The sequence below is a fragment of the Thermobia domestica genome, chromosome 1, assembly GCF_964235325.1.
Source record: "Thermobia domestica chromosome 1, izTheDome1.hap1.1, whole genome shotgun sequence".
In the NCBI taxonomy this organism is placed as follows: Eukaryota; Metazoa; Arthropoda; class Insecta; order Zygentoma; family Lepismatidae; genus Thermobia; species Thermobia domestica.
The window spans coordinates 100,179,362-100,206,528 of NC_137454.1; the positions used below are offsets into that span (position 1 = coordinate 100,179,362).

Genomic DNA, 27,167 nt, shown 5'->3' on the forward strand with positions numbered 1-27,167 from the left:
CGCATCAATCTTGTGGTTCTTTGATCTAGAAGAAAAGGCGCCTCTAGCACTGGCACATTTCTTCCTTTTTCGCAGTTGCAGGCAAGAGGATCGGAACACTTACAAAAGGCTATATCAAATGAAATATTTTTGGCAGACTGCTGAAAATCAGCAATTCGTTTCGCAGAAGTTTCGCAAGTCACGGACAATATTATGGTGCTTCAATATCATTGCAACAATCCCTCTGACACTGAAAATAGTTTCGCCGCTGATTGAGGCGTAACCTCAATTTTCTACAATCTTTCTGGCGACGATAAAAGATAAATTCTTTGTTGAAGGCTCTTTCCGGTATCCCGAAATTCTCATTTTTTCTTCTCGCTCCCATAGGTATTGTCTCAATACATTTCAGCGGTTGGTAGCTGTGTTCTACCCAATTCCTTGGGTGTCCCAATAATGCTATTCCTAACGTCAGACCGTAACAAACTTCTCGATGCCATAACGTCAGCGTATCTGTTACTCTCTTCTTAATAAAAAGTACTTAACACAACTGAAACACTGTTCTCACTTCTACATACTGCACTTCACACGAAAACAAATTATTTAGTTAAAATTTCCTACAGCACTAATAAATAACTCAAGCAGCGACAATCACGTTCGACACAGCTGGTTGACTACTGGCAACTGATAAGACAGATCCTTTCAGCTGGGCAAGTACAAGAGAAGAGGCGTTCGGGGAGAGGTGGGCGGCAGGTGATCTAGTGTGATAAGCAGATGCATACGGCATTGGGAGCAAATTATTTATACTATTACTGCTCTTAGAATTAGCACTAAAGTGTTTTCTTCGTTATTCAAGAGACTCCAATAATTTTATATTAAAATTTAATTGTACGATACGCCAGAAAATCAGTGCATTTTTACAAATAATTAACTAGGTTTTTATGCTTGTGGTGTACAGAAATAACCGTAATAAATTTGTTTTATGTATTTATTTCTCCTTTCCAATGCTATTTCAATAATTTAAAAGACCGAAAAATATAGGAAATATTTAAAAAATATTTTTTGGAAAATCAGTTGAAAAGTGAATCTTTTGTTGATTTTTCTAATATTTGGGCTCTACTCGGCAGCAGAAGGAGTTGTCTGATCGAGTTGAGATTTTTTATACGTTTTATTGATGCCATTTGGCCAAAAATCCGCACTAGCCGTAACCGGATTTCGAAAAAAAGTTTTTTTCGATACACCCTATTATATACTACAAAACCTAATTTTCAGCAGGTAAGGGACATTTAAATAGATTTGACGAAGGGAAAAAAGTCAGTAAAATCCGATCATTATACTAAATTTCCAGTTCATTCCAAATTCAACCAGAAAAATAATTCTCTATTTACATCACAAGGGGGCTAATAGATGGCACAGGTATTGAAGAACCTTAATTGAAAATAAAACAGTTGCATGGTAAACATTTTAAGCATTGTTACGAACGAATTAAAGCGAATTAATATTTGTAAATATATATTCTTTTCAAACGGTAGTTTGGAAAACAGTTCATGTACAAGTTGATGTGTTGATAGAGCTAATTCAGCTTAAAAACAAATTATTTATTACCATTTATTGATCTAATAACATTCAGAGTATATTGAAAAACAATGCCTGGAGTCTGTTATGTATCCTATGGTGCCTTCCATTTCAATTCAGGCAGAGCATGTACCATCACCATCTCAGATATTGTTGAAACTTTTTTTATAGCAACTAGACATGTATTTAAGAGACCCATATTTTTTTGTTTTGTCGAAAAAAATTTTCCCGCCAAGTAATGGGCCATCAAAGACGGGGAGTACAATTTATGAATTGTAGAAGACATGGAAAATGGTCAACTTCGGAGCCTCATCATTCGCCTATGGAGACAGGTAGAGTTATAATTCTTGTTGTGGTATGTACATAGGGATATAAATAAACTATATTTTATTATAGTTTGGTTTGCGCATGCATATCTTTTTGTACATAAATTAACAAATGAACGTCAATTTATCTGAAAAGTCGAAGTTTGCGAATTTTTTTCGAGCACTTCCGGTTCGAATTTTAAAATTCTGTTTTCGCGGTTGGTAAGACCTAGTTATCCGCTTTCCGAAAAGATTTTTGTATCGCTTCTGTGTGCAACCGTTTTGTCGCAAAAAATTCGAGAAATTGTAAAATTTTCAAAAATCGCCATTTTTGGGCGCCATTTTCTCGAAAACACCATTTTTTAAAATTCTGAAATTTTGTCAGGTGGTTCAACTTTACATGAATAATAAACACACCAAATACCATTCTCGACCAATGCTTCATGAATTAACTGCAGCCTTTTAAAGTTAGCGAAGTTTCGTTAACTTTGATGTCACAGTTAGCAACACTGGGAACAATAAAAGTGCAATGATTTGATGATGATTGTGGTTCACATTCATTAAATAAAGAATAAAAGGTTTTCTTGACTGTTTTGTTCATTATTTTGATCAAGAAGGCTCTCTGAAATAGTAAAATGAGCCTTCCCCTACTCCTCCGTTTTCTTAAACCGAAATAATCTTAGGTGGAAATTACGATTACGAAACACATAAATTTTAAGTTTACTTGAAATGGCCATCCAATAAATTCTGATGATCTACACAAAGGCTGAACTATTACCTCAGTGATGATTTGGAATGCTCCAAACAAAGTCTCAATTAAGTGCAGTGTCATTAGTGATCGAAAAAGGACAAAAAGTTTAAAAAATCGAAACGTTTTCTTACGCGTTCCAAAGAAATTTACTGACTTTTTAAACAGAACAATCCCAACATAAGAATGGTTCACTCGGAATTTTACAGTATTCGAGTAAAGTGGGTCAGTCTGCAACCTGCGAGGGAAGTGTGTATGTGTGTGTGAGTATTGTGCAAATTTTAAGTTAGCTGCTACTGCGTTGCTATAAATTAAAGGTGCAGCCTGTATTGAATCTGTCATGAGTAACCTATTTCCTTTAGTAGTATGATCCGTAGAAAATGACAACTGTCTTCTTCAAGAATGTGGTAAATGTCCTGGAGTGGAAGGAATAAGTGTGGAGTCTTTAATTATTGATCATGATGAAAATGAAAGTGTTAGGTATGCCATATGGGAAAACAAGAATCTCGTTAAAAAAGCTGTGCCAATTTCTGTTTTCGTATTGTACATTGCTGGTTTAACTGTAATTCATGACTACATCAAAAAAATCCAAAGAGAATTAATTGCTACCGAAAAGCACCGTATAAAATTTCAAGATACAAATTCTATTTTACTTCATGTGGACTTCGCTGAAAACTGGACTGTTATTCTGCAAAGTGAAATTCAGAGTTATCACCGGAATATGAATCAACTGACAGTTTTGTTGTAATAAACGACGATAAAACACACGATTCGGCTCATGTACTCATAGCCATAGACAAGATTCTAAAAATACTCGAAGAAAAGCGAAAATATATTTTATAGAAAAAGGTTTGAATACGAGAAAATAAATGTCTACAATTTCCCAAACCGTGTCAGTGTTTTCTGATGGTGCTGCATCCCACTTTAAAAATCGCTTTCAGATGTTCGAGATGCAGACAGATCCGATAAAGCAGTGGTTTTGCAGTGAAACCGGCCATGCAAGGGTCTCTGCGACGTTATTGAGGAAGGGGGGGGGGGAGAGGTGTAAAGAATGTGGCAACGCGGCATAACCTTAGGCAAATACAGATACACAGTGTTAAACCCGCAGAAGAAAAAAAAATGAAATGAAATCTTTAAGTTTTACGTCCGACGCTTATCCCGGTTAGGCTAAAGAAGACGGTGATTATGAGAAATGAATGAAATGGTGGGATGCAGAAAGTGGGAGGAAACTGGATAACCCCGAGAGAACCCACGAGCACAGTGTTTATCCACCACAAATCCCACACGGCGCGATCTGGGATCGAACCAGGGACCCCAAGCACCGGAGGTGAATGCTCTACCACTGAGCCACCGCGTCCCCACTAAAACCACAAAAGAATTCGTGAGTATAGTGCAAGTACAAACTCCGGGTATTACTCTCGTTCTGTTGCCTGGAACTGAATTCGACGACTTCCGGAAGAAAAAAAGGGAAAGTATGCAACCGGTAACTGGTATTCAACGAAATCATCTTTGGCTTTCGGAAAATGGCGAAGTTTTTATGGCAGTAACGGGTCACCATGAACTAACTTCATGCTTCCGACAAAATCGAACTTCTGCAATTCAAAGGGTAGATTTAAGAAATCTGCAAAAAGAAACTTTCGTTACATACATATATGTATGATAACCAGTGGTGCGTAGCAGAAATATTATGAATAAATCATGAATTACGTGAAGTTGAAGTGCTGTTATGCTTCCACATGGACCTTCAGCATTTGTGACTATCGACAATGTGCTAAGCAGGGGCGGATCCAGGAAGGGGGGGAGTAATACTGCTACTTAGAGCTACTTTTAAGAGATCCAAACTCTGAGATCGGTTTTATTTATATATAAAATAAAATAGTTTCTTCCCCCTAGATCCACTCCTGGACGAGTTGTGAGTGAGCCAACACCTATTGGAGCACCTTCACGGTTACATGCTATTAGCGAAGAAGACACCAACCAAGCAAATGATTGGTCCACGTAAAAAAATATTTAAAAAAATAAGTAAAATTTTGTTTCCGAAGACCATTTTAAGTAAGTGAACTTGAAATTTGTGCGTTTCGTAATCGTAATTTCCACCTAAGATTATTTCTGTTTAAGAAAACGGAGGAGTAGGGGAAGGCTCATTTTACTATTTCAGAGAGACTTCTTGATCAAAATAATGAACAAAACAGTCAAGAAAACCTTTTATTCTTCATTTAATGAATGCGAACCACAATCATCATCAAATCATTGCACTTTTATTGTTCCCAGTGTTGCTAACTGTGACATCAAAGTTAACGAAACTTCGCTAACTTTAAAAGGCTGCAGTTAATTCATGAAGCATTGGTCGAGAATGGTATTTGGTGTGTTTATTATTCATGTAAAGTTGAACCACCTGACAAAATTTCAGAATTTTAAAAAATGGTGTTTTCGAGAAAATGGCGCCCAAAAATGGCGATTTTTGAAAATTTTACAATTTCTCGAATTTTTTGCGACAAAACGGTTGCACACAGAAGCGATACAAAAATCTTTTCGGAAAGCGGATAACTAGGTCTTACCAACCGCGAAAACAGAATTTTAAAATTCGAACCGGAAGTGCTCGAAAAAAATTCGCAAACTTCGACTTTTCAGATAAATTGACGTTCATTTGTTAATTTATGTACAAAAAGATACGCATGCGCAAACCAAACTATAATAAAATATAGTTTATTTATATCCCTATGTACATACCACAACAAGAATTATAACTCTACCTGTCTCCATAGGCGAATGATGAGGCTCCGAAGTTGACCATTTTCCATGTCTTCTACAATTCATAAATTGTACTCCCCGTCTTTGATGGCCCATTACTTGGCGGGAAAATTTTTTTCGACAAAACAAAAAAATATGGGTCTCTTAAATACATGTCTAGTTGCTATAAAAAAAGTTTTAACAATATCTGAGATGGTGATGGTACAATTTTATATTTTTTTGCCTGAGTTGAAATGGAAGGCACCCTATTTAGTTTACACAACCTACATTTCTGAACTAATTTAACGTTAATGGAGCTTACCAAACAGAATCGCTTGTCATCTCCTCCATTACTTCCCCTTTGTCATCCAGGAAATAGTCGATGGTCAGACTGCTTTGAGTGTCGTGGGCGGACGAAAAATTGGTCACTGAACGACATGGAATGCCGACTGCACGGCAAACTATTTTTAAACAGGAAAAAGAAAAAAAAATGTTAATAAAAAGTCAATCAATCCTTAAAATCAAACATTTCTTTTTTTTTCTGTTCTTTTGTTTTGTTAAAAGCAACACTGACATGGGCAAATAAACACATATTCAGAAAGCTATATATCTCTAAATTAAAAATATATTACTTTGTTTTTCTTGTGGGTTATGTCGGAACATGTGTTCCAGTTAAGACACCAAACACTATTTAGTTCATTTGATATTCATAAACCATTCCGACACACGTTAGTTAAGTAGGCCACTGTACAAATATGTAAAAGATAGATCGCAAGTCTTGCGTTCTTGTATATGTGATGATGATTTGAAACACCTGTTACTGCATAACAAAATGAGATTCTGAAGTTAAACGAACAAGCTTTAGTTTTAACAGCTATATAAGTGTGTAGTTATGAATTATGCTTTTATTATAGATAAATATCTTATAAAAAATGGGTCGTTAGTACTACAGTGCTGACTTCCTGCTAGTGAAGAAACCTAGATTCGATTCTCTATAACTTCTTTATATTATTGTGTACCACAATGTGTAATCAAACAAAATATTTAATTAAATTGGAAAATATGTATAAAATAGGCAATGTATGAAGTGGAGGCAGTTTGAATATTCTTTAGGATTCATAATCCAATGGAAAATTTAGAGTGCCTTAACTTCTACAATGCAAATGACCGGCTATAACTTTTAAAACTAGGAAAACGCACAAAAAATGTTAACATAAAAAAAATCATATAGGCCTAAATACTACCGGTTTCTCTTCCGGATATTAAAAGTTCTATTTTAACGTCGAAACTCTGTGAGTCAAAGCATTCATCATTAGTTTTTTTTATACTCCGTCATTCTGTCTGTCCATCAAAGGTTCTGCTTATCATCGTTACCAAAAGTAAAGTAATTATGCATTACCTTCTCTAGTCTTAAAGTCATACCAGTCCATACCATGTCTCTATAATTATTCAATTATTCAACATCAAATCATTAAATTCTTATTTTAAATTATTTTCTGTGTTATCAAATTTTATCTTTCAATTTCTATTTCCATGTTTTTAATCAATTCTAAGCTACATTTTTTATGCCGCCAAAACGTGCATTAATTTAAATTTCTTCTTCTAAAAAAAACTGGGTAAATGTCAAGACCATTCAGTAATTTCATATACGCGTATATATAACTGGTCTAGGGTTCGCAACTCAAACAAAAAGTATCTGCTTAACATACCTCCGGAAGGTTTCTAACTGCCTTTTACGTCATAAAACCAGTCACATTTAAGGCAAATTGCAAACCTATTTAAGGTTTTAGCAATATAGTCTGGCGTGTCATCGAAGCAGAGGCCCTCTGACGCGGGCTATCCATCGGGTCCGGACACACTAAACCTTCGTAATTCGGTTTACATTTGTATACTTTCTTAATAAAAGAATATATATACTTGTTTAACAGAGAAATGATTGATGTAGCCTAAAGATTTAGCCTTTCGCTTCATTTTTACATTTTCTTTTCTTATAAAAGGAATCTAGTTTTATTATATTTTTTTCTGAAAGTATATATCGCAGTATTTTACAATTACTTATCGTCTTTTCAGGTGCAGAATAGGACTGACTCATACTAAATAGACGTAGCGTCTTATGGTATTAGACCACGTCTCAAAACTTTGGACTCCTTCAACAAACATTTCAGGGTGCGCGCCTGCATTGAACTGATCTGACCGAATACATATTCAAAAAAAAAAAAAAAAAAAAAGACATATTGGCATGAAATAACGAACAACCACAACTTTGCCCTCAAAAAGAGAATGTTTATTTGGAAGCAAAATTTTGAATCTAATTGTGGCGCTTCCTTACAGAAAGGGAATTATTTGGAACAATTTTTAATTGTGGAGAATATACAACGGGGACAGAATTTTCTTGACGAGATAATACAAGATGATACAGAGCTATTGAAGTAAAAATATATAACGGTACACACCGTACACTTTCTGAGACGAGACATCGCTCACGACACTGTTTTGGGACGAGATGGCTGGAACTCTTGTCTTGTAGGCAACCGTAGCTTTACGATATAATAATAATAATAATAATAATAATAATAATAATAATAATAATAATAATAATAATAATAATAATAATAATAATAATAATAATAATAATAATAATAATAATAATAATAAATTATCAATGGTAACGGTTGTGAAAGAAGAGTACTTACTGGTTGTAACGACTCCTGAGAATACCCAACACTGTCCATACTTAACGGGCTTCTTTTTCTTGTAATATTTCTGCAAGATTTTGATGCTGCCAGTCCATTGAGTGGGGGAAGTTCCTCCAGAATAGTCGCCTGACCAATTACCTACCAAAGCACCATCGTCATCTGGAGAATTTACCTGTCAACAAAGAGAACAAGTCAATAGCAATTTTGCTGTGAAAAATTAGTATGGTTATGTCAGTATTAATTTACAAGATTTCTTTTTAATTTACGGGTATTTTAAATGCAAAGCAAGAAGAAGTTATCAGATTGACCCAACAGTTACAGAATTAGTAGATGAGAGGACAGTAAAATTCTTAATAGTACAGCTTTACGATACATCAATTGTGCCGGTCATGTCTCATGCAAATAACAAGTTAAAGCAGGATAAAGACACAGTTCAATAGTGGCTGTGTGTGCCGAGACATGAGTGTGTCGGAACGGTCCAATAACGCTTTGTCGTCATTGAATGTGGCAGGATTTCCAGCAGATTTCCATCTTTGATTGTGGAAGAACTGTGACAAATCGCGATTGCGAATTATTTTTCCGCGATATTGGACCTGTGTTTGTCGGACTGGAACCACAGTGATACGAATATGGAATGGATGACTCCAGGAGACAACACAACAATGTTCAGGATTCCAATAGCCTTGTGTGCATGGTATAACAGATCGGACAGCCACATACAGAGCACAGGGTTGGTGCCCACACGAACGGTTCGAGATCACCTGGAAAGGTGTAATATATTTGTCCAGTGTCCATTGCTATGGCTCTCTTAGAGCCAAATAGCACGACATCCTCTGCTTGGGCAATTCCCCTTCTGTCTGCAGTATTATGACAGTCACATCCGTATTTGGTAGTATTGTGGTTAGAGGTCAAATGATGATTGCATTTCACTTCGTCACAACTATCTGCCACAGGGTATTACGATATAGAATGCCTTTGGATTTCCTGCCCACTTGTGTAGACGTATTGACGGTCTTTGACCAGTCATAAGGTGTTGGGCTTGGTTGTAGTTCCCAATGCAGGTCCAACATGGAGCCCTTTTTCATATGCAGTACCCAACATCCTCACTTCCTAGGAGGACACGAAATTCCGCTGTTTCCCTGGCCGACGCGTTTACCTGATCTGTCGTAATTTAATCGATGATTGCACAATGCTTCTCCCACAACAAATCTACATCACTACAGTTGATGAGTTTCGGCAATGTGTCGCAGAGTCAGGGTTTGCTATCCCAGTAGGGTATTCAAGGTCTTATGCTTTCTATGACTCGCCGTGTCGCAGCCATTCTTGGCGCCTATGGTGGATCCACGCGCACTGAACCATGGACTTATTGCTAGACTCTGGTGGAATCAATCAATGCGTCATCTCCCTTTCCCTTAATAATCTCTGCACACTCAAGTCAGATTAGTACCTAAGCTTAGGAGGATGGTATATTTGGTTCCTTCTCTTCCATCCTTATATGATATTACACAGAGTAAATTTATTTATTTACTAGAAATTTCCTATGTGGGGGTTGCCCTCTCCAGCCTTTGGCTCTTTTTCAAATTGCCTGCACGCTAGCTACATCTCTTGACGTCAGATAGGAGGCAGCATAGCTGGCGACAACTATTAGCCGATTGTTAAATATTAGGAGTATGATTGGCAGGATGACGCGTTATGCTGTTATAGTAAGGATAATGTGTTTTTCCCTTTTCGAGATCAAATATAAAATTACCTTCATGTACTAAAAAAAAAAAAAAAAAAAAAAAGATATTGACATGGCGTTACATTACATTGGGGGAGGGGCGAATGTACAGTCTAATCTGGTCCTGCGTATACTTAACTAAACACAAAGGTCAGTAGATTACATATTCTACTGTTGTTATCTATCTCACATTCTTTGTTGTTGACGCTATGTGAAAATCTCTAAAGTAAACATAATTTCCCGAGCACTTTGAATGACCAAAAGGATAAATATTCATATAAAAAAGGGTTAGAGTTTTTAAAAGGAAGATCTAAATACCTGTTACGCTTGAGAGAAGTTTATTACTATTTTTCTCATAACATTTGCGTTATCAGAAGAAAAATCAAGTTCGCGTAAATATCGTAGTTTCATTTGTCTCTCTTCCACCTTGACATTAACATTAAGAAATAAAAGTAGTCCTTCAACTTACGGCTGCAGACACTGCTCTAACAGTCTTCACTGGGTCTGCTCTGCTTCTCAAACCAAGATGGCCGATATGAGAGAGTAAATACAAGGAGCAATCCAAGACGTCTTCCTCAAATTGACCGTAGTTCCATGGGCATGGCCTGATACGGTTGTGGGTTCCTCTAAACAGGACTCCTTGATCATTCATGACATATTCCTCTCTTTCTTCTTCTTTTTCCAAGAACACTTGATCCTCTGAAAAGTAATATATTATTAATCAATATTTAATCATTGAATACTACCCATTTCGTATTGCGACAAGTATTCACAGTTAAATATGTACTCAAGAAAAAATCGAGTGAAGGGTATTTGTCTAGACAAAATTAGAGCAACTATTAGAAATATTTTACTGTAAATTAAAACTCATTTTCCTCAGCGTGACTTTAGAATTTTTAAGAGTTTTCACCTCGAATATCTTCACGAATACGATGTTTTCTCTAATTATCCGCATAGCATTATGATCAATTTTATGGGTAGAAAAGAATAAAAGGTATTGTCGCTTACATGATGGAAATTGGCACAATGTCTATTGAATAGTTATTTTATATTTATCGAAACCAGGACATGCAACACACATCCATAGTATATGAACCACATTTACTAATGACGTTTACTATTTTTACTACGGGAAATCTACTAATATGCAATATGTTAAAATGATTTGCGAAATTTTTGATTTTTAATATGTGAAAAACAACTGTTTCCCTCTAGTAATAGAGAGTATTGTTCAGAAAGTAGAATTTGGAATATTTTGAATCAAAAGTTAGTTTCTACGAACATGTAAAGTAGATCATTTTCTTTTTCGTATATTATACTAGTAAACAGTAGAACTAGTAATAGTTTCCCTGGAAAGGAGCGCTAAATCATAACCAACAAGTCAATTAACTAATAAGTATTCGTATATACAAATTAATATATAACGCTTACTAACATTTCAGTTTTTCAGTCCTTTCCTGATCCATGTCTTACATTGTGATCACTTCTGATGTATAGGGTTCGATTCCCGATGGGGACACTCGTTCGAAAGAGTGTAAAAGCTTTTTTTCCAGGCCAGACATCCTGATTGAGGTTTTCCTGGATTTTCCACATTCACACCAGGCAAATGCCGGGATGGTACCTAACATATAGGTCCCAGGCCGCTTCCTTCCTCCCCCAATTCTTTCTTCCTTCCCTTTCCCGGATAGTGTGATCGTCGAGGGATGTTATCCCTCATATGTGACCGGCTAACATGCCGAAAGCCAAGAAATCTAAAATCCTATCTTCTGATGTATAAAATATAAAGTGAATTTTACTGTTTCGACTATAGCGGATGGACCAAGTAGTTTGTTATGGCGCTTTGTTGTTTATTATTTTCGCTCACTTCATTTTTAAATGAATATCGTATTAAAATAAAAAAAATGTTGGATTATAGTAATACGAGTATTATCTTTTGTAATATCCTAATCTTGAGATTGTATTTATAATAGGGTTACATATGTAGGACCGGAACGGTATAGAACCGAAACGGCGTACGACTGAAACGGCATAGGATCGAAAACAGTTACCTGCATATGATCGGAATAATAAGAAACATTATTTTATAAATACACAATATTAAGTAATAATCATTTTCTAGAAGATTTATATATAGTCTGGTGGCAGAGAGCAAAAATTGTTGTGTAGGTGGAAATGCGTTACACGCAACATGTTATGACGATGTCATGGTGAAAAATGTATATTAAAACGAAATTCGAGGGGTGCAACGGTGGCACCGGTGGACAATTCTTTTTATAGCTTTGAAATATAAGAAACAGAACGAAAGGGAAAATATATGCTGTAATTACTCACGATATCAAAAATTTGATTGTAATACAGTTATGTTTTGATGATTTTTACTGAGAACATATTGATATGATATATTTGAGTCCAATTTTGATTACTGCATGACTAGGCAATACCCAGTGGGTTCAAGGGGGGCACTGCCCCCTCAACGATGATGTATTATAAACGAAAAAAATCCACTACAGTATCACTACAGTAAAAACTCCTGTTGTAAATTATATTTTGATGCCGTGGATGATTATCATCTCCACCCCTAAACAAATATAAATACATTTCAGAACCAAGGTTGTAAAGTGTATGGTCTGCCACCCCTTTAAGAAATCCTGAGTACGGCCTTGCTGCAGGGTTGAGTGGAAAATGTTTAATCACTTTTAGCACCATCATCAATGCTTGCATCGTCTGAAGTCTCAGTGGAGTTCGATATGTTTGTGTACATATTTGTACAAGTGTTATCACCAGCTCAACCACAAAACATTGAACAGCTAAACTTTTGTGCAGCACAACTGCACCGTAGCGTTGAGCATAGAGACTCCTGGGAGCATCCACATTTGATCATCAGAAGAATATCGTGCGGAGCTACAGTCACAATGTCGGGTAGTGTCACTGGAACGAGAGTTTTGGACGCATCGTCACGACTCCATCCCTATTGCAGAGGATCCAGAAGGAGTGGTTGTTGGTCCATTGCAGATTTCCAAATTGCACACTGTAGGTGACCTCATAGAAAGTTTCATTCGTTGGTGTCAAAGACTTCAAAGCGGGAGCGAATAGCGTTCTTGGGTTTGCCATTTTTGTACTCCAAACGAGAAATTTCATATCGGATACATTCTCTTTGACGTTCTGCAATTATCTCTGTCGCATGTTTGACGATGCCCGACATGTCTGACGTTAGGTTACCCGAAACTGTAATGGTGTACCCCTGCTTCAACTTCTGAATTATTTTCTTCTTCCCGATTCCGCACAAGCTTTCAACAGTGTCACTTCCAGATAGAGCACGTGCTGCAAGGAGGTTAGTACAAATATCAGCGTGCTTCGATGGTATTGCTCCAACATCGATGGACGTCCTCTTCGGGCTGGTTGGTTCCATGGTGATCGTGCTTGTTTTTCCCCTCTTAGCATAGTAATGAAGCAGAAGAAATAAAACATCAGTGTCATCGAATATCACCTTAATGTGAGCGCTTACATTCTCCGATGCCAGCCGCAATACTTATTATACGGTGATAATATCTGCTTCCTTGTGTTCGATGTACAAGTCTGTTCTTGGCTTTGATTCTCCTTCTAATACTGCAATGGGCTCATATTCTTTACTGGACAGAACGAGTTTGTGGTAGAAAGGCACCAATCAACCAATTGTTTCCATAGCATATCAATCACTTGCGATTTGTTGTGGGTCACAGTTAGTACTGGTTGCTGTGGTAGGAGAGGTGTATGAAGAGTAAGTTGATGTTTCCTCGTTACATGTGAACTAGCGCGCATGTATTTTGGTAGGCTGTTGATACTGTATGGGTTGTATCGATCAAAGATGAGGTATACATCAGAATCTTTGAGCTTACGTTCCACGAAATAGGTAACCTTTTTAACAAAGTCAAAGACTATTCCATTTGTAGGAATGTGTGTACAGTACAGTACACCCATCAATGACAATTGCATTGAGAAACGATTGAAGTCTCTCGGACACTTGAAAGGCCAGCAGTTCCTTTAGCTTTGGTTTGGGAGTGAATCTCATCTGGCAATTATCTCTGAAGGGGGAAGTAGGGAGTAGTGCCACTTTGTGCATCAACACGTCTGCAACGTTAATTGATCGTGACATCAGTCCGATCGTCTTAGCGTAAATCAACGATGTATCAAATACAAACTCTGTACCGACCTTCACTTTCCTTTTCATGACTGATAGTGTTATAACCTTTTTTTCCGGATGGAGTTGTAGGACCTTCCGGGTCATGTCTCTTCGAATGCCTGCGTGTGCTATCTTCCGATGGTCACTGCCTGATCCACGTTAACTAAGGTGCAATACTACCACTCATTATATTTATTATTTCAACAAGATATTGCTCAGGAACTAGTGAATCAATTCAAATTCATTAAGTTAATACCTTACATATCTTTTTCCCGATCAGAACCGTCAGATTTTATCCAAGCTGAAGATTCTTCCCGGGCGTGATGGACCTTTGGTTGCATGATCATTCTCGCGTATATCATCAATATTTTAACTAGTTGACTGCAGATGTGAAAACTGTGGGCTCACGTCTTCACCATACGCCGATTAAGCGTTTGCCCTACAATGCCACTTTGACACTTCCCATATGCAACGAATGCAGTTTCAAAACACTACCCCTACTGTACTCTACTAGCTACCTACGATTGCCCAACAGTGCCAAAGATGCACCCCCCAGATTTTGCTTAGTTGCTTACTCCTTGAGCGAATTCTATGATAAAACTTCCCGTGTAACTAATTTTTACGTCCAATGACTCAGCCACCGGACTAATATGGGAAAACCGTCATACGATCGAAACGGCATAGGACCGAAACAGCGTAACAGAAATGGTTTAGGATCGCAACAGGTTTCTGAGCTGAAGTTTCAGCCGTATATTGTTTCGGTCCTACGCCGCATTCTCTATAATACAAGGTGTTGATTTAAAATGTCTATAGCTTGTATGTAGTTTATAACAGTCATTTTCAACTGGACAATGTATAACGTAGCAAGCAGGACGGCTTTACAGGAATATATAGGAGAGACACATTGAGCAATGGAGGGGAGGGAGGGAATGAGATAGAAGAATGGATTAAACAACTTGGCAGCGTATGTTAGTTACATGGATTTACGAGTAGTTCATCGAGTACTCTATCGATGTTCTTCTTTTCCTGTGGCCACTATCTTTTATCAACGTCAATTTTTTGCCTGCTTCTTTTCTTATCCAGATGAAAATGAAATCGTGACGTTTTCATTTTAAGTTTTACGTCTCACGGTTATGCCGGTTAGGCTAAAGGAGACGGTGATAATGAAAAATGAGTGAAATGGTGGAATGAAGAAAGTGGGAGAACCCCGAGAAAACCCACGAGCACGGTGTTTGTCCACCACAAATTCCACACGGCGCGAGCTGGGATCGAACTAGGGACCCCAAGTACCGGAGGTGAACGCTCTACCACTGAGCCACCGCGCCCCCTCTTATGCAGATGATTTGCTGTAAAGGAGAGCACCAACTATTGCGTCACAGAGTACTTAGTTGGAAATGACTTCTTTATACTGTACTATATTGAGGATTAATATGAGAGCAAGAATGGGAGAAAAATAAAACATTGAAGTATTTGTAAAGTTTCCTCTTATTTTTACTCTGGCGAATAGACACACTAGATTGTAGAAAGTTCATTAGGGTGAAATATGGCATATGGGATTGACACGATCAAACATCGAGGCAGAAATAACATGCCCCTGATTTTACTTTCTGAATATGACACTGTATGATATTGTTCCCCCCCCCCCTATTTGGCCAGAAACATACCTACTGTAACGTTCATAAACGTAAACAAAGTATTGATAAATTTGTCTAACACTAAACACTAACAATATAGACTTTAATGTACTTACGTCTGCACCATGGGTTAAACAATACATAGATTGGGCTCGGATGAGCGTAGCAAAGAGCACCATCTTCTATAATTTTGGTGTCAATTTCCATTTTCCACTGACCAACTATGGTGTCTGGAGCAGGGGTGATCTAAAACGAAAGTAAGGTTTTTTATAAACTATATGTATAAACACGTTAAAAGTACAGTACTATCACAGTGTTATTATTGTTATTTTAAAAAAAAAGCTTCATGATGCACTCCTCGGTAGCTACTACTTATACTAACTTGTAAGATTTAACAGAGAAGTATTTATTATTTTTGGTTTATTATACTTTTGTTTTTAGACCTATCAAATTTAATACCTCGGGGATGAAGGCATTTTAAAATACAGGTAACGGACAATATGCCAAGAATTCGGTAAGTTAATACTGTATTAGCTAATCTTCTAATTATCAGAATGTCAAAGCAGTATTTATAACTACTGGTTTCTTTGTGAGTTCCCAAAAGAGAGAGAGAATTCTACAAAGCTATCAAAGTTGCATATATATCTGTGAATTTTCTAGAGATATCTACTGTCTATCATCATGGTAAAAGAGAATTGTTATAATTTGGCTATTATAAAACTTTTTTTTCTCATTCATGTCAAAAATGATATGGATGGATTGTCGTGGTGTAAGTCTCGTTTTGTTTGCTTTCCAGAAATTAACACAAAAAGGTACTATAATAAATTCAGGAACAAAACGGCTGTTTCTTTTATCACTACAACTTCTACTGCCATCTGTTTGCAGTTGAATGAAGCTCTTATTTACATTTTTTTCCTTCTTTTGTTAACAGATTCACTTATTTAGATTTAGTTTCTGTATTTAAATCTTTCTTTTTGAAAAAGTGACTTATACCACTCTAACTTTAATCTGACCTGTTATATGTTGTTTAATCGAAACTCACAACATTACTCAACTGTGAATGAACATTACAAAGTTTTTTTAGGAAAAAAATAGAGAGAGAAAAGAAAAGAAAAGCCTCTACTCTTAGATTGATAGTGTGCTTGTGCTAACCATCTATACAGTACACATAATAACTTCTGAAAGCAATGGATAGGAAAGACCATAGATTCACAGATTTAATCAGGCGAACGGTTGGCACACCTATCTTTGTTACACCTGATCACTGACTCGATTCCTGGTAAAAACATCGGAGAGTGTTATCAATACTGATCTAGCAACGTAAAGAAATAACAGGTTTCGAATAGGGATGGCCAGACGGATCCGGATCTCGGATCCGGATCCGAAATTTCGGTTCTTGGATCCGGACCCGGATATCCGGATCTTGGATCCGGACCCGGATATCCGGATCTTGGATCCGGACCCGGATATCCGGATCTTGGATCCGGATCCGGATATCCGGTTCCTGGATCCGGATCCGAAATTTCGGATCTCGGATCCGGATTTTCGGATCTTGGATCCGGATCCGGAATTTCGGATCTTGGATCCGGATCCGAAGTCTCGGATCTTGGATCCGGATCCGAAGTTTCGGATCTTGGATCCGGATCCGGAATTTCGGATCTTGGATCCGGATCCGAAGTTTCGAATAGATCCGGATATTCGGTTCCTGGATCCACACCCGAAATTTCGAAGTTCTGATTCGGACTCCTGATTTGAATATTTTAGGCCTTAGATTGAGACCCAGAACTAAAATATCCATATGTATAAAATTTACTAGGTGAATTTTATCTAACTCAGTGGGAAGACAATTGAATTTAAATGACAAAAGATTACATGAAAATCTAATTTTCACATTTATCGTTGTTAGACCACTCTTGCGCACACCCCATCATTTAGTCTTTAGTATATCTTTAAACGTATTGCAAGTATACCACTTTCATCTCAAGTCAGTAGTTGTATAGATCTGCCTTTTGTTATATATTAATCGAGTTAGGATTAAAACTCAATTGTTTGTGAGACCTATGATAATATTTTCAGAATGAGTTGTAACGTTGAAAAACTGCATAGTAATGCTGCATATTTTCTTTAAGCCACATTGGAATTTAGTGTAGTCTATCTTATACAGTCGGCTCTTATGATTAATTCAATGATCTGACCTCCTGCAGCATTACGCTAAAATCATGGATGTCTTTGGATTTTCGTCATTATTTCTATTTTTTTATTACGAGCAAAATAAATATCATAAGCGGCATTTTACATAATACATATAGACGCAGATCAGTCAGTTGATTGCTTAAAGTTTATAGCAAAGCTATTACATTTCTAAGACACTGGCGCCCTTAGGACAAAATCCATGGCTTTCCCATAAAATCTTAAATCTCTCTATATAAAAAGGGCGAAGTCCTGTTTGACTTGAGTGAGTGAGTGACAGATCAACGTACAGACCAAATCGCTTAAGGTACAAACTTGAAATTTGGACAGTTTATAGGCTTTGTGACGTAGGATACCACTAAGGAAGGACTTTGGGAAATTCGACGAGGAAGAGGGGAAATGGGGTGGAAAATATTGATGATTCTTGACGTTAGATACTTCAAATTTGGTATTTGGGTTTCTCATTGAAAATAATTTGGTACTTGTTAAAGTGCTTTTTGATATTTAAATTAGAAGGGGCAGGGAAGATGTAGAAAGTAAAAGAATGGGTGGTAATTGCAATTATTGCAATTAGTATAATAATATGCCTATATCTCGGAAACTTAAAGAGTTAGAAACATGGAATTTGGTATTTGGACTTCTCACTTAAAATAATTAGATACGTATTTCAACGTTTTTTTGATATGTGGCTCAGAAGGGAAGAAAAAGGGCGATAAGAAAATTAAGTGGAGATTACAATTATTGTATAAATATGTTCAATCCTTTAAGGTTAGAGACTTGAAATTTGGTATTTGCATTTCTCATTGAAAATAATTTGACATGTGTTTTAGTGTTTTTTTGGCGTTTTAGTAAAAATGAAAAGAAAAGAGATGGAAAGGAAAGAGGGTGGGGACTGTAATTATTATAATAACATGTCGATATCTGGGAACCTCTGAAGGTTAGGAGCATAGAATTTGGTATTTGGACTTCACATTTGAAATAATTAGGTATGTACTTAAGCGTTTTTTGATGTATGTCTTAGAGGGGAAGAAAAGGGGCGGGGAGGAAAGACTTTTATATCTCGGAATCCTGGAATGTTAGAGAAATGAAACTTGTTATTTGAACAAAAATTCGTTATGAAATGAAATCCTTGAGTTTTACGTCCTACGCTTATGCCGGTTAGGCTAAAGGAGACGGTGATTATGAGAAATAAATGAAATGAAGAAAGTGGGAGGAAACGGGAAAACCCCGAGAAAACCCACGAGCACGGTGTTTGTCCACCACAAAGTCCACACGGCGCGAGCAGAGATCGAACCAGGGACCCCAAGCACCGGAGGTGAACGCTCTACCACTGAGCCACCGCGCCCCCTTAAAAATTCGTTATGTTTGCAGGCGTATGATGTGCGAGGCCGTAGACCGAGCAAATGTGTGGGCTGGGGGGTAAGCCCCCATGTACTCGCACTGAAATTCGGTATGTCTCGGGATACCGGAATGTTATTACATACAATTTGATATTTGAACTGAGATTCGGTATGGTTGTAGGTTTACGAGGTACGAGGTCATAGGCCGATCAAATGAGATATCAGAGGGTCTAAGGGCAAATCCCCAGACATTTCTTTTTAAATTGATTATGATTAGAGGCTTTTGTGGTGCGAGGCCCTAGTAACGGGGGTCTAGTGGCGAAGCCCCCAACTAGCCGAGGTCTAATAAGTATATAAATGTATTTGCGTATTGACTGGAAATTGCATGTATGCCTGTGGAGAAAATTGCATAAGTAGCCACGAGAAATGACAATCCTTTAAGATAAAAATTTTAAAAAGCTACCAAAATGTACTCTTGAATGAGTTGTATATTATGTTTGCGCAGGGGCGAATCCAGAACGGACTCCTGGAGGGGGCGGATGGATTCTTAGGGGGCGGTTGGGGATGCTAGCAGTGAAAAATTACTTAGATGATCTGAAATTGCCACAAATTACTACTAAAGTACACTGTTAATTGTGGCGCTGGGTAGAGGCGAACGACTTTTCGCCCTCCCCTCCCCCCTATCTGTTTACATGAATGATATAGCTCCTTATACAACCTATGCAGAGTAAATAGTAGTGGATTACTAATTACAAAGATACGTGTTACTGCTCGAGGCTCCATATGGTATTTTGTATACACATACAGTACATTAATACATTGATTTTGATACATTAATTGCAATTTAGAACTTCATCTGTACTACAATTCTTAATTCTAACTGGAGTGGTACGGTCACAGAGAACCGTATTTTAAAGAAAGAAAAAAAAAGCTCATCAAGAGCAAGAAAAGGAAGTTGCTCCTTAATTTGATTTGATCTATATTTTATGGGCTGTTCTATTAGCAATGGCCTAGCCCATCACGACTAGGAAATGGCCTCATTCAGTGACCACAATAACTCAGAAAGAATTAGAAAAGTAAGCAGCCTGAGTCTAATGAAGAAGCTTGGGCTTGAGACTAAGGTTCATCCCAGCATTTGACTAGTGAAGGACAAATTTCCATCAGGACGACCGCTTTAAAAAAGATTTACTACCTTTTCGGTCAAGTATTTCCACTAGAATCGAATCTGACAATGAGATTGCTCTCACCTAAGTCGACAGTTTTACTCAATCAAATTTGGAGTAATTGTGATATATTAAGACACGAAAACCAAATATCAACAGAATGAAGAGAACGCAAGGCTATCACACGATCAGATACCAAAAGTGTCTTAAAATCTTATTTTAAGCATAGGAATGAAAATCACTTTGCCAATAATTTCGAAAATTTTGCTGATTCGGAACACCCGAATTTTCTCACACGGAGTTTCGAATCCGGATCCAAGATTCGAAATTTCGGATCCGGATCCAAGGTCCGGATTTTCGGATCCGGATCCAAGATCCGTTTTTTCGGATCCGGATACAAGATCCGAAATCTCGGATCCGGATCTGGCCATCCCTAGTTTCGAACTACGGTCTATAAAGTCCGAAATAATGACATTTGGACCATAGAAGCGCTGACCACACGTACCTAAATAAACATACGCCAGAGACTTCCATGGGCTGTATAGCAGTGATAGAATGGGGCACGATCTCCCCGCTCTCTGTGTGGGTCAAAACATTGCACTGAAAGTTAACTACAAGGGTTTTCAGAGCATAAACAAGTGAGGATCACAGAAAAGGAAAGCTATATATTTTGACCAGTGAACGTCAAAATTTAATCGAGTAAACCTTCAGAACTTGTCGTAAAAGGATTATAAAAGATGCCACTGAGCCTAAAAAGTGTATTGTTAAATATTTTCGTATAATCTATGTTCAAAAGTCATTGTCTTATTTTTCAATATGGGCATACAAATAAAATTCTGCAGAGATGATATTTGGGCTGATTCCAGGCCACCGGATCTGTCTGGGTTTCCGGGTCACTAGTTCTGAGAAGCGAGAACCAAACTCAAATGACCCGGAACAAGTCACGAGCCAAGAGACCTGTGACTAGTGGCCCGTTGAATCACTGCTGTATAGTACAACGTGTCCAAAGTAACTAAGTTTTGAATTTTAAATGGTTACCCTACATGACTATAGCCAGCACGGGCCCAAATACGATTTTTAAAGAAGGTCGCATTGATGCATTAGCATGGTGCATCATCCAAGTTTGGTTTTCCCACAATTCAGGTCTCTTCCTGAAGAGAACAACACAAAGAAAGAGTGCCTAATACTGGAGTGGTTCACAAGACGTGTACAAATGAGTTTGAAATAATAATAATAATAATAATAACAATAATAATAATAATAATAATAATAATAATAATAATAATAATAATAATAATAATAATAATAATAATAATAATAATAATAATAATAATAATAATAAGTTTTATAGTAATAATAATAGGTTTATAGTAATAATAGTATAAATGCTGTAAAAATACATCGAATGTGATGACCTATTTAATTCAAACAAAGCAGACAAGAAAATGATTGCTGGTCAATCTGTTCAACTATTGGTAAAGGAAGTAAAGAGAAGAGAAGAAATGGAAATATCTTCATCACGATGATGATGCTGGTATTCAATGTTAAAATTATGTAACACATTCACTGTCCGTTGCAACAACGACATGACGGAAATGCATGCAGTGAAGGATTCAATTGCTTGATGAACTCGAGGACCCTTAATTACGCCATGATCTAAAGTTGTCTCTGTCTGTCTGTATTTGGTAATGGAAGGCTATCGCCAAGGTTTGCAACGGCTTTTCTTTCCAAAGAAAAGAAGAAGCAAAAAGTGACGAAAAAATGAAATTAAAGAAGAATTTATCATCTCCAGCTCACCTACAACATGATAGGTGGAACCACGCTTCACACTACCCATAGTTATTCTTCGATCATATGAAACAAGTTGTAGGAAGGAAGCAGTAAGAAATTCAAGGTTTCAGATTTCTCCCTTGTCAGTTTTTTTTTAAGTAGTCTTTAAAAGAGTCTTCACTTACTTATAAATCAAGAAGAAAATACCAATCAGAGCTAAAACGAGGGACTTTCACGTTCTTTTGCTTATTTCTAAACTGATTTATATTATGAATACAAGTGCATATTGTATTGATTGCCATCATATTTTGGTATTTGAAAATCCTTGAATGTTTTGGACATAACTCTGAAGAAGGTGTTATGAAAATTAAACCAACAATAATAATGTTATCTGCCAAGCAACCAAAGATGCTAGAAGTACTTTGATTTTATTGTACTTGCAGCTCAACGGAAATTGTTCCCTGATGAGTTTGAGGCAATGATTATTATTAATTATGCTTAGTTATCTTTGGTTCAACCAAGGATGTTATAAAATAGAGGATCTGCCATATGTATCTTCATCCTATTACCTCAATGAAGCCAAAAAAACAACCTGGTATCGGCACAACAACCAAGTTTGATTGGCTACTCTCGTTTCCGCATGAATGTTGGCTCAAAACATTACGATCTTATTCGGCAGAGCGGGCAGAGTAGGAGTAGCGAAGTTGTGACGTATGATTTCACGATTTTGTTGTATAGGCAGATCCTCTATTTTTACAACATCCTGGGTTCAATAGTGCTGAAGATTGACTATGTTCTTTTTAAAGCGATAGTGTTTTGTTACACAAAATCGTAGAAATGCGATGTGAACGACAAAATTAGATAGGAAAATGCAATCAATCTATGATCAAAATTTATTATTAAGTCAGTGTCTTTTCTTTACGACGAAATGGTTCTCCCACGTAAAATCCAAGTAAAATATTGTTCTATGTAGAAAATACCCACTAAATGGATGACTTAAAAAAACAACTTAAAAGGTAGTTTGATAAAAAAGAAACTGTTTAATGGATTTTATATGTATTCAACTGACCTCAAGGCCAGAAAATCTCGCATCTTAATGATATCCCAGATCATAACAACAGTGCCACTGAATCGTAACGAATTGAAAAGAATTCAAAGAAATTTGACTGGAACGTTTCATAAAAATCTGTTAAGAATTGCAGCAGACATGTGAACAATGATTGCATTAAGCTAATATGGAATTCATGTCTTGTGGCATAGGCTTCATGAATCCTGGAGGCGCTCTGAAGTAAATTCTGGAGATGCCCTGAAGTAAATTCTGGAGGCACCCTTGGCTTAGAAAATATTAATGTAACCCATGGAACCAGACAAGAATGCAAACTATGCAACTACCTTCATAGTATCAATTCTGATGCATTATTCATATTTAAGAAAGGAAGAAAAAAGTTAAAACCAACCTACATATGAAATAAAGTAGAAGGCAAAGGTATATTTTTGGAACAATAAATGTTTGGTTATAGTAATAGACTAAATGTGTTCCTTGTCTGCCAGGCAGGGCCGTTTCTTCATATAAAACATCACATTTATTGTTATTGTTATGCTTCAAAACTTCAACGGGAAAGCGCTAAGAAACTACGAAAAAAAAAAAAAAGTGTTCATTCAATGCAAATAACCTCTAGTTTCTTCTTTCTTCTTAACTGCTTAAGACAGAAACAAAGAAAAAATGACCACCCCTGAGGCTAACGCATGCCGTGCAGTATGTATATCTTCGTGTTCTTCGTGTAGGAAACTCAAGGCTAAATGCAAATACAAGTAAATTTAAAGTGGAAGTATATTGAAAAAAAAAAAAAAAAAGAGGAGGGAGAGAATGTTACCGCAGCGCAATGCATGCCTTTGCAAAATATATATTGTTTAAAAGGACGTGTAGCTGTATAGTCATTCTTTTTCTCAAGAGAAGGGAAGTATGTAGTGATTGCACGCATTTTTTTTCTGATTTGTGTATATAATCACGTTCAAAAAAAAAAAAAAAAACGAACAATGTCACTCTTATAAACCTGTGTACTTGCCTTCAGTTCGGCAACTTTTTTTTTTTTAATTTTTTTAAGCTTCCTAATGTTTATATGGTTAGCACGAAACCCGGATTTGATTCCCTATAGGAACTCATGTGATTCAGATCCCACGTTAAGCTATAGATACATGTAGCATAAAGGATACACCCTGGACGCTAAACTCTAACCCAACCGAACGTACTTAAACACAATGTATACACAGCACTTTTATAGAAGTTTCGTATACACCCAAGTAGAATACAAATATTTTCATTGATAATTTCACCAATGTGCTTATAATACCCTGTTCTTCTCTTCTGCTTCTTAAATCCAGTGCTACAATAATACTTTCGTGTATTAATTAGTCATTTTGATAAATGGACTAAAGTTACCACAATCATGAAAAATCTTGCATGGAATCAAAAAATTGGAACTATAATCATCATTCTTGGTCACACTGAGTGTTGACTGCTTTCAAAAGAAAACCAATGGATTGCATTCTAACAAAGAGAAATGCTATTAAATTACCTCCCTAATCTTAAGAGATGTAAAAATGGGAATTTTGAAAATAAAATGAGCCAAAGTACACCCAGTTTACGGTATTACGTAGCCCCGCGTGGCGTAGTCGCTTACGCTCTCGCCTTTGGTGCAAACGGTTCCGGGTTCGATTCCCGGTGGGATTACTCGGTCGAAAAGGCGTAACTGCTTTTTCAGGCCAGCCATCTTAAGTGAAGTTTTACCTGGGTTCACCTGATTCACACCAGGCAAATGCCGGGATGGTACCTACCGTAATGGTCCCAGACCGCTTTCTTCCTTCCCCGATCCTTTCTTTCTTCCCTTTCATCGGATAGTGTGCTCACCAAGGGGCGTTATCCCTCATAAACGTAACGGGCTAAATGGCCTTACAAGGGAAGAGAGGGAGATTATATATCGAAGTGGAAGATGGTTTATATACCAATCGAAAGTACTAATGACGCCTATTACGAAACTGTAATAAAAATTTTCCGAATGTATATACTGTGCGAGTTATATGAATATACAGAGTGTCCAGAAAATCCGTTTCCACCCCTAGAAATCGCAATCGATGAGACAGATGCCAAAACAGGAAAACACATGTTTAATCATTTTAGAAGTACAACGTATCAAAGCAAAAATTGTTGTCCCAGGGTCACCTGTAGGATCCTAGGCGGGATCCAATTCAAAAATTGCAAAATGTAAGGGGATCAAGTAGCATATCGTTGAAAACTTGTTGGGAAATGAAAAAGGACGGAACTAGTCTCGACTCTCTAAAAATTACCCTATGCAAAATGGCCTCCGTTCAAAATGTCAGCGAAAACGTAATTGTGAAGTCTATGGCCATCCCAAAGAAACCTGAAACGGTGAGACATGTCAAAACAGGAAAACACGTTTGTCATCATTTCAAAAGTACAATGATTGAAAGTAAAAATATTTGTCCACAGGGTCCCAGACGGGGTCCTACTCAAAATTTTCAAATGGCAAGCAGGTGTTAAAATAGCACATCGTTGAAAGATGTTAAATAAAAGCAGATGGAACAAGTCTGGACGCTCTACAATAACACTGTGCAAACATCTTGCGTTTTAGTTCTTCTTTCTGTAGCCGGTTTTTAGTTCATTTTCACTTTAGTTATTGTACTCAACGGAAAGAAAGGAAATGCCCGCACTGTGAGATTCTGTTCTTTGGGCCCAGTAATGTCTAAATAAATAAATAAAAAAAATCTAATAAAATAAAAGCAAATTAAGAAATAAAGAAAAGAACAGAAAAGACATAACATTTGACATCTTTGAGTATAGAACTGACTAGTTAACATATAATGTACAACCACGAACATAAATAAGTAGAGGTTGGAGCCATAAGAAATAAAGACTCTTAACTCTACTTATTTATGTTTATGACTGTGCAATATAGTGATACTTATGCTTGTTGTCTGGATTATCAATTATAAAATGATTCAAACAAAAAAAAAAAATTCTTGCAGCAGAAACAATGAATACGTGCAAATGTCTCACAATGAAAGCAAGTGCCGATTGCAAAATGGAAAGTGAATGCGTTCAGAGAATCGAAATGAAGATGTACATTTTGACCGACCACCATTTTACACAAGGTAGTTTTAGAGAGTAGAGACTTGTTCCGTCTTCTTTCGTTTATCAACAGGTTTCCAACGATATGCTACTTGACATCTCTTGCTATTTGGAAATTTTGAGAAGGACCCCGCCTGGGACCCTACGGGTGGCCCTGGGACAACACCTTTCACTTTAATACATTGTACTTTTAAAATGATCAAACACGTGTTTTCCTGTTTTGGCATATGCGATTTCATCGTTTGCGATTTCTAGGGGAGGAAACGGATTTTCTGGACACCCTGTATATTCATATAACTCGCACAGTATATGCATTCGGAAATTTTTTTTATTACAGTTTCGTAATAGGCGTCATTTGTGTTTTCGATTGGCATATAAACCATCTTCCACTTCGATATATAATCTCCCTCTCTTCCCTTGTTAGATGCTGACAGCCCAGAAATCTAATTTCTAAAAAAAAAAAATGTATTACACACTAAAACGGCTCATATGATGCTGAACATTGTTTACAGAGACCTGGAATATGTTGGAATTGTTTTACTTGCATACAAGAAAATGAAATGATTTAGTTTACATTTCATGATTTTGCCCTGTAAATAATGAAAGTGAATGATTGTGAATAATTGGTGGAATGAGAATGTGGGATGAAACGGGAAGACCGCAAAGAAACTCACAAATATTATGTTCTCTACTGCAAAATCATTTGGCCCGGGATTGAACAAGAGGCCCCTTGCACTAGAGTTGAATGCTCCGACACTGAGCCATCTTGCACTGCTGCTGTGCTATTGTGATGATTACTTTGTTTTATTTAGTAAAAAAGTGCTCTTCTCTATTTACGGACACTGTCAGTTGTGAACATGCATAGTCTCTCTTTACCCTTAACGTCTGAATAATCTCTTCAAAACGGACAGAAAATTATTCTCAGTTCTTAAATATTTAGCACAGAAAATGATTTCTGCATTAAAAAATAAATCCTGAATTGGTTCCTTCAACTGATCCAGTACTTAAGAGTAA

At 36.9% G+C, this 27,167-nt stretch overlaps 1 protein-coding gene across 1 annotated transcript in view; it reads right to left on the reverse strand.

Moving 5' to 3' along the window:
* LOC145687685 (annulin-like) overlaps positions 1 to 27,167 on the reverse strand; it is a 172,884-nt gene that overhangs the window by 41,092 nt on the left and 104,625 nt on the right. Inside the window, exons 4-7 of the mRNA XM_081761145.1 lie at positions 15,660 to 15,789; positions 10,220 to 10,449; positions 8,028 to 8,202; positions 5,657 to 5,795 (exon numbers count right to left, since the gene is read on the reverse strand). Of these exons, the coding sequence (XP_081617271.1) occupies positions 5,657 to 5,795; positions 8,028 to 8,202; positions 10,220 to 10,449; positions 15,660 to 15,789 (674 nt within the window). The remainder of the gene's footprint in view (positions 1 to 5,656; positions 5,796 to 8,027; positions 8,203 to 10,219; positions 10,450 to 15,659; positions 15,790 to 27,167) is intronic.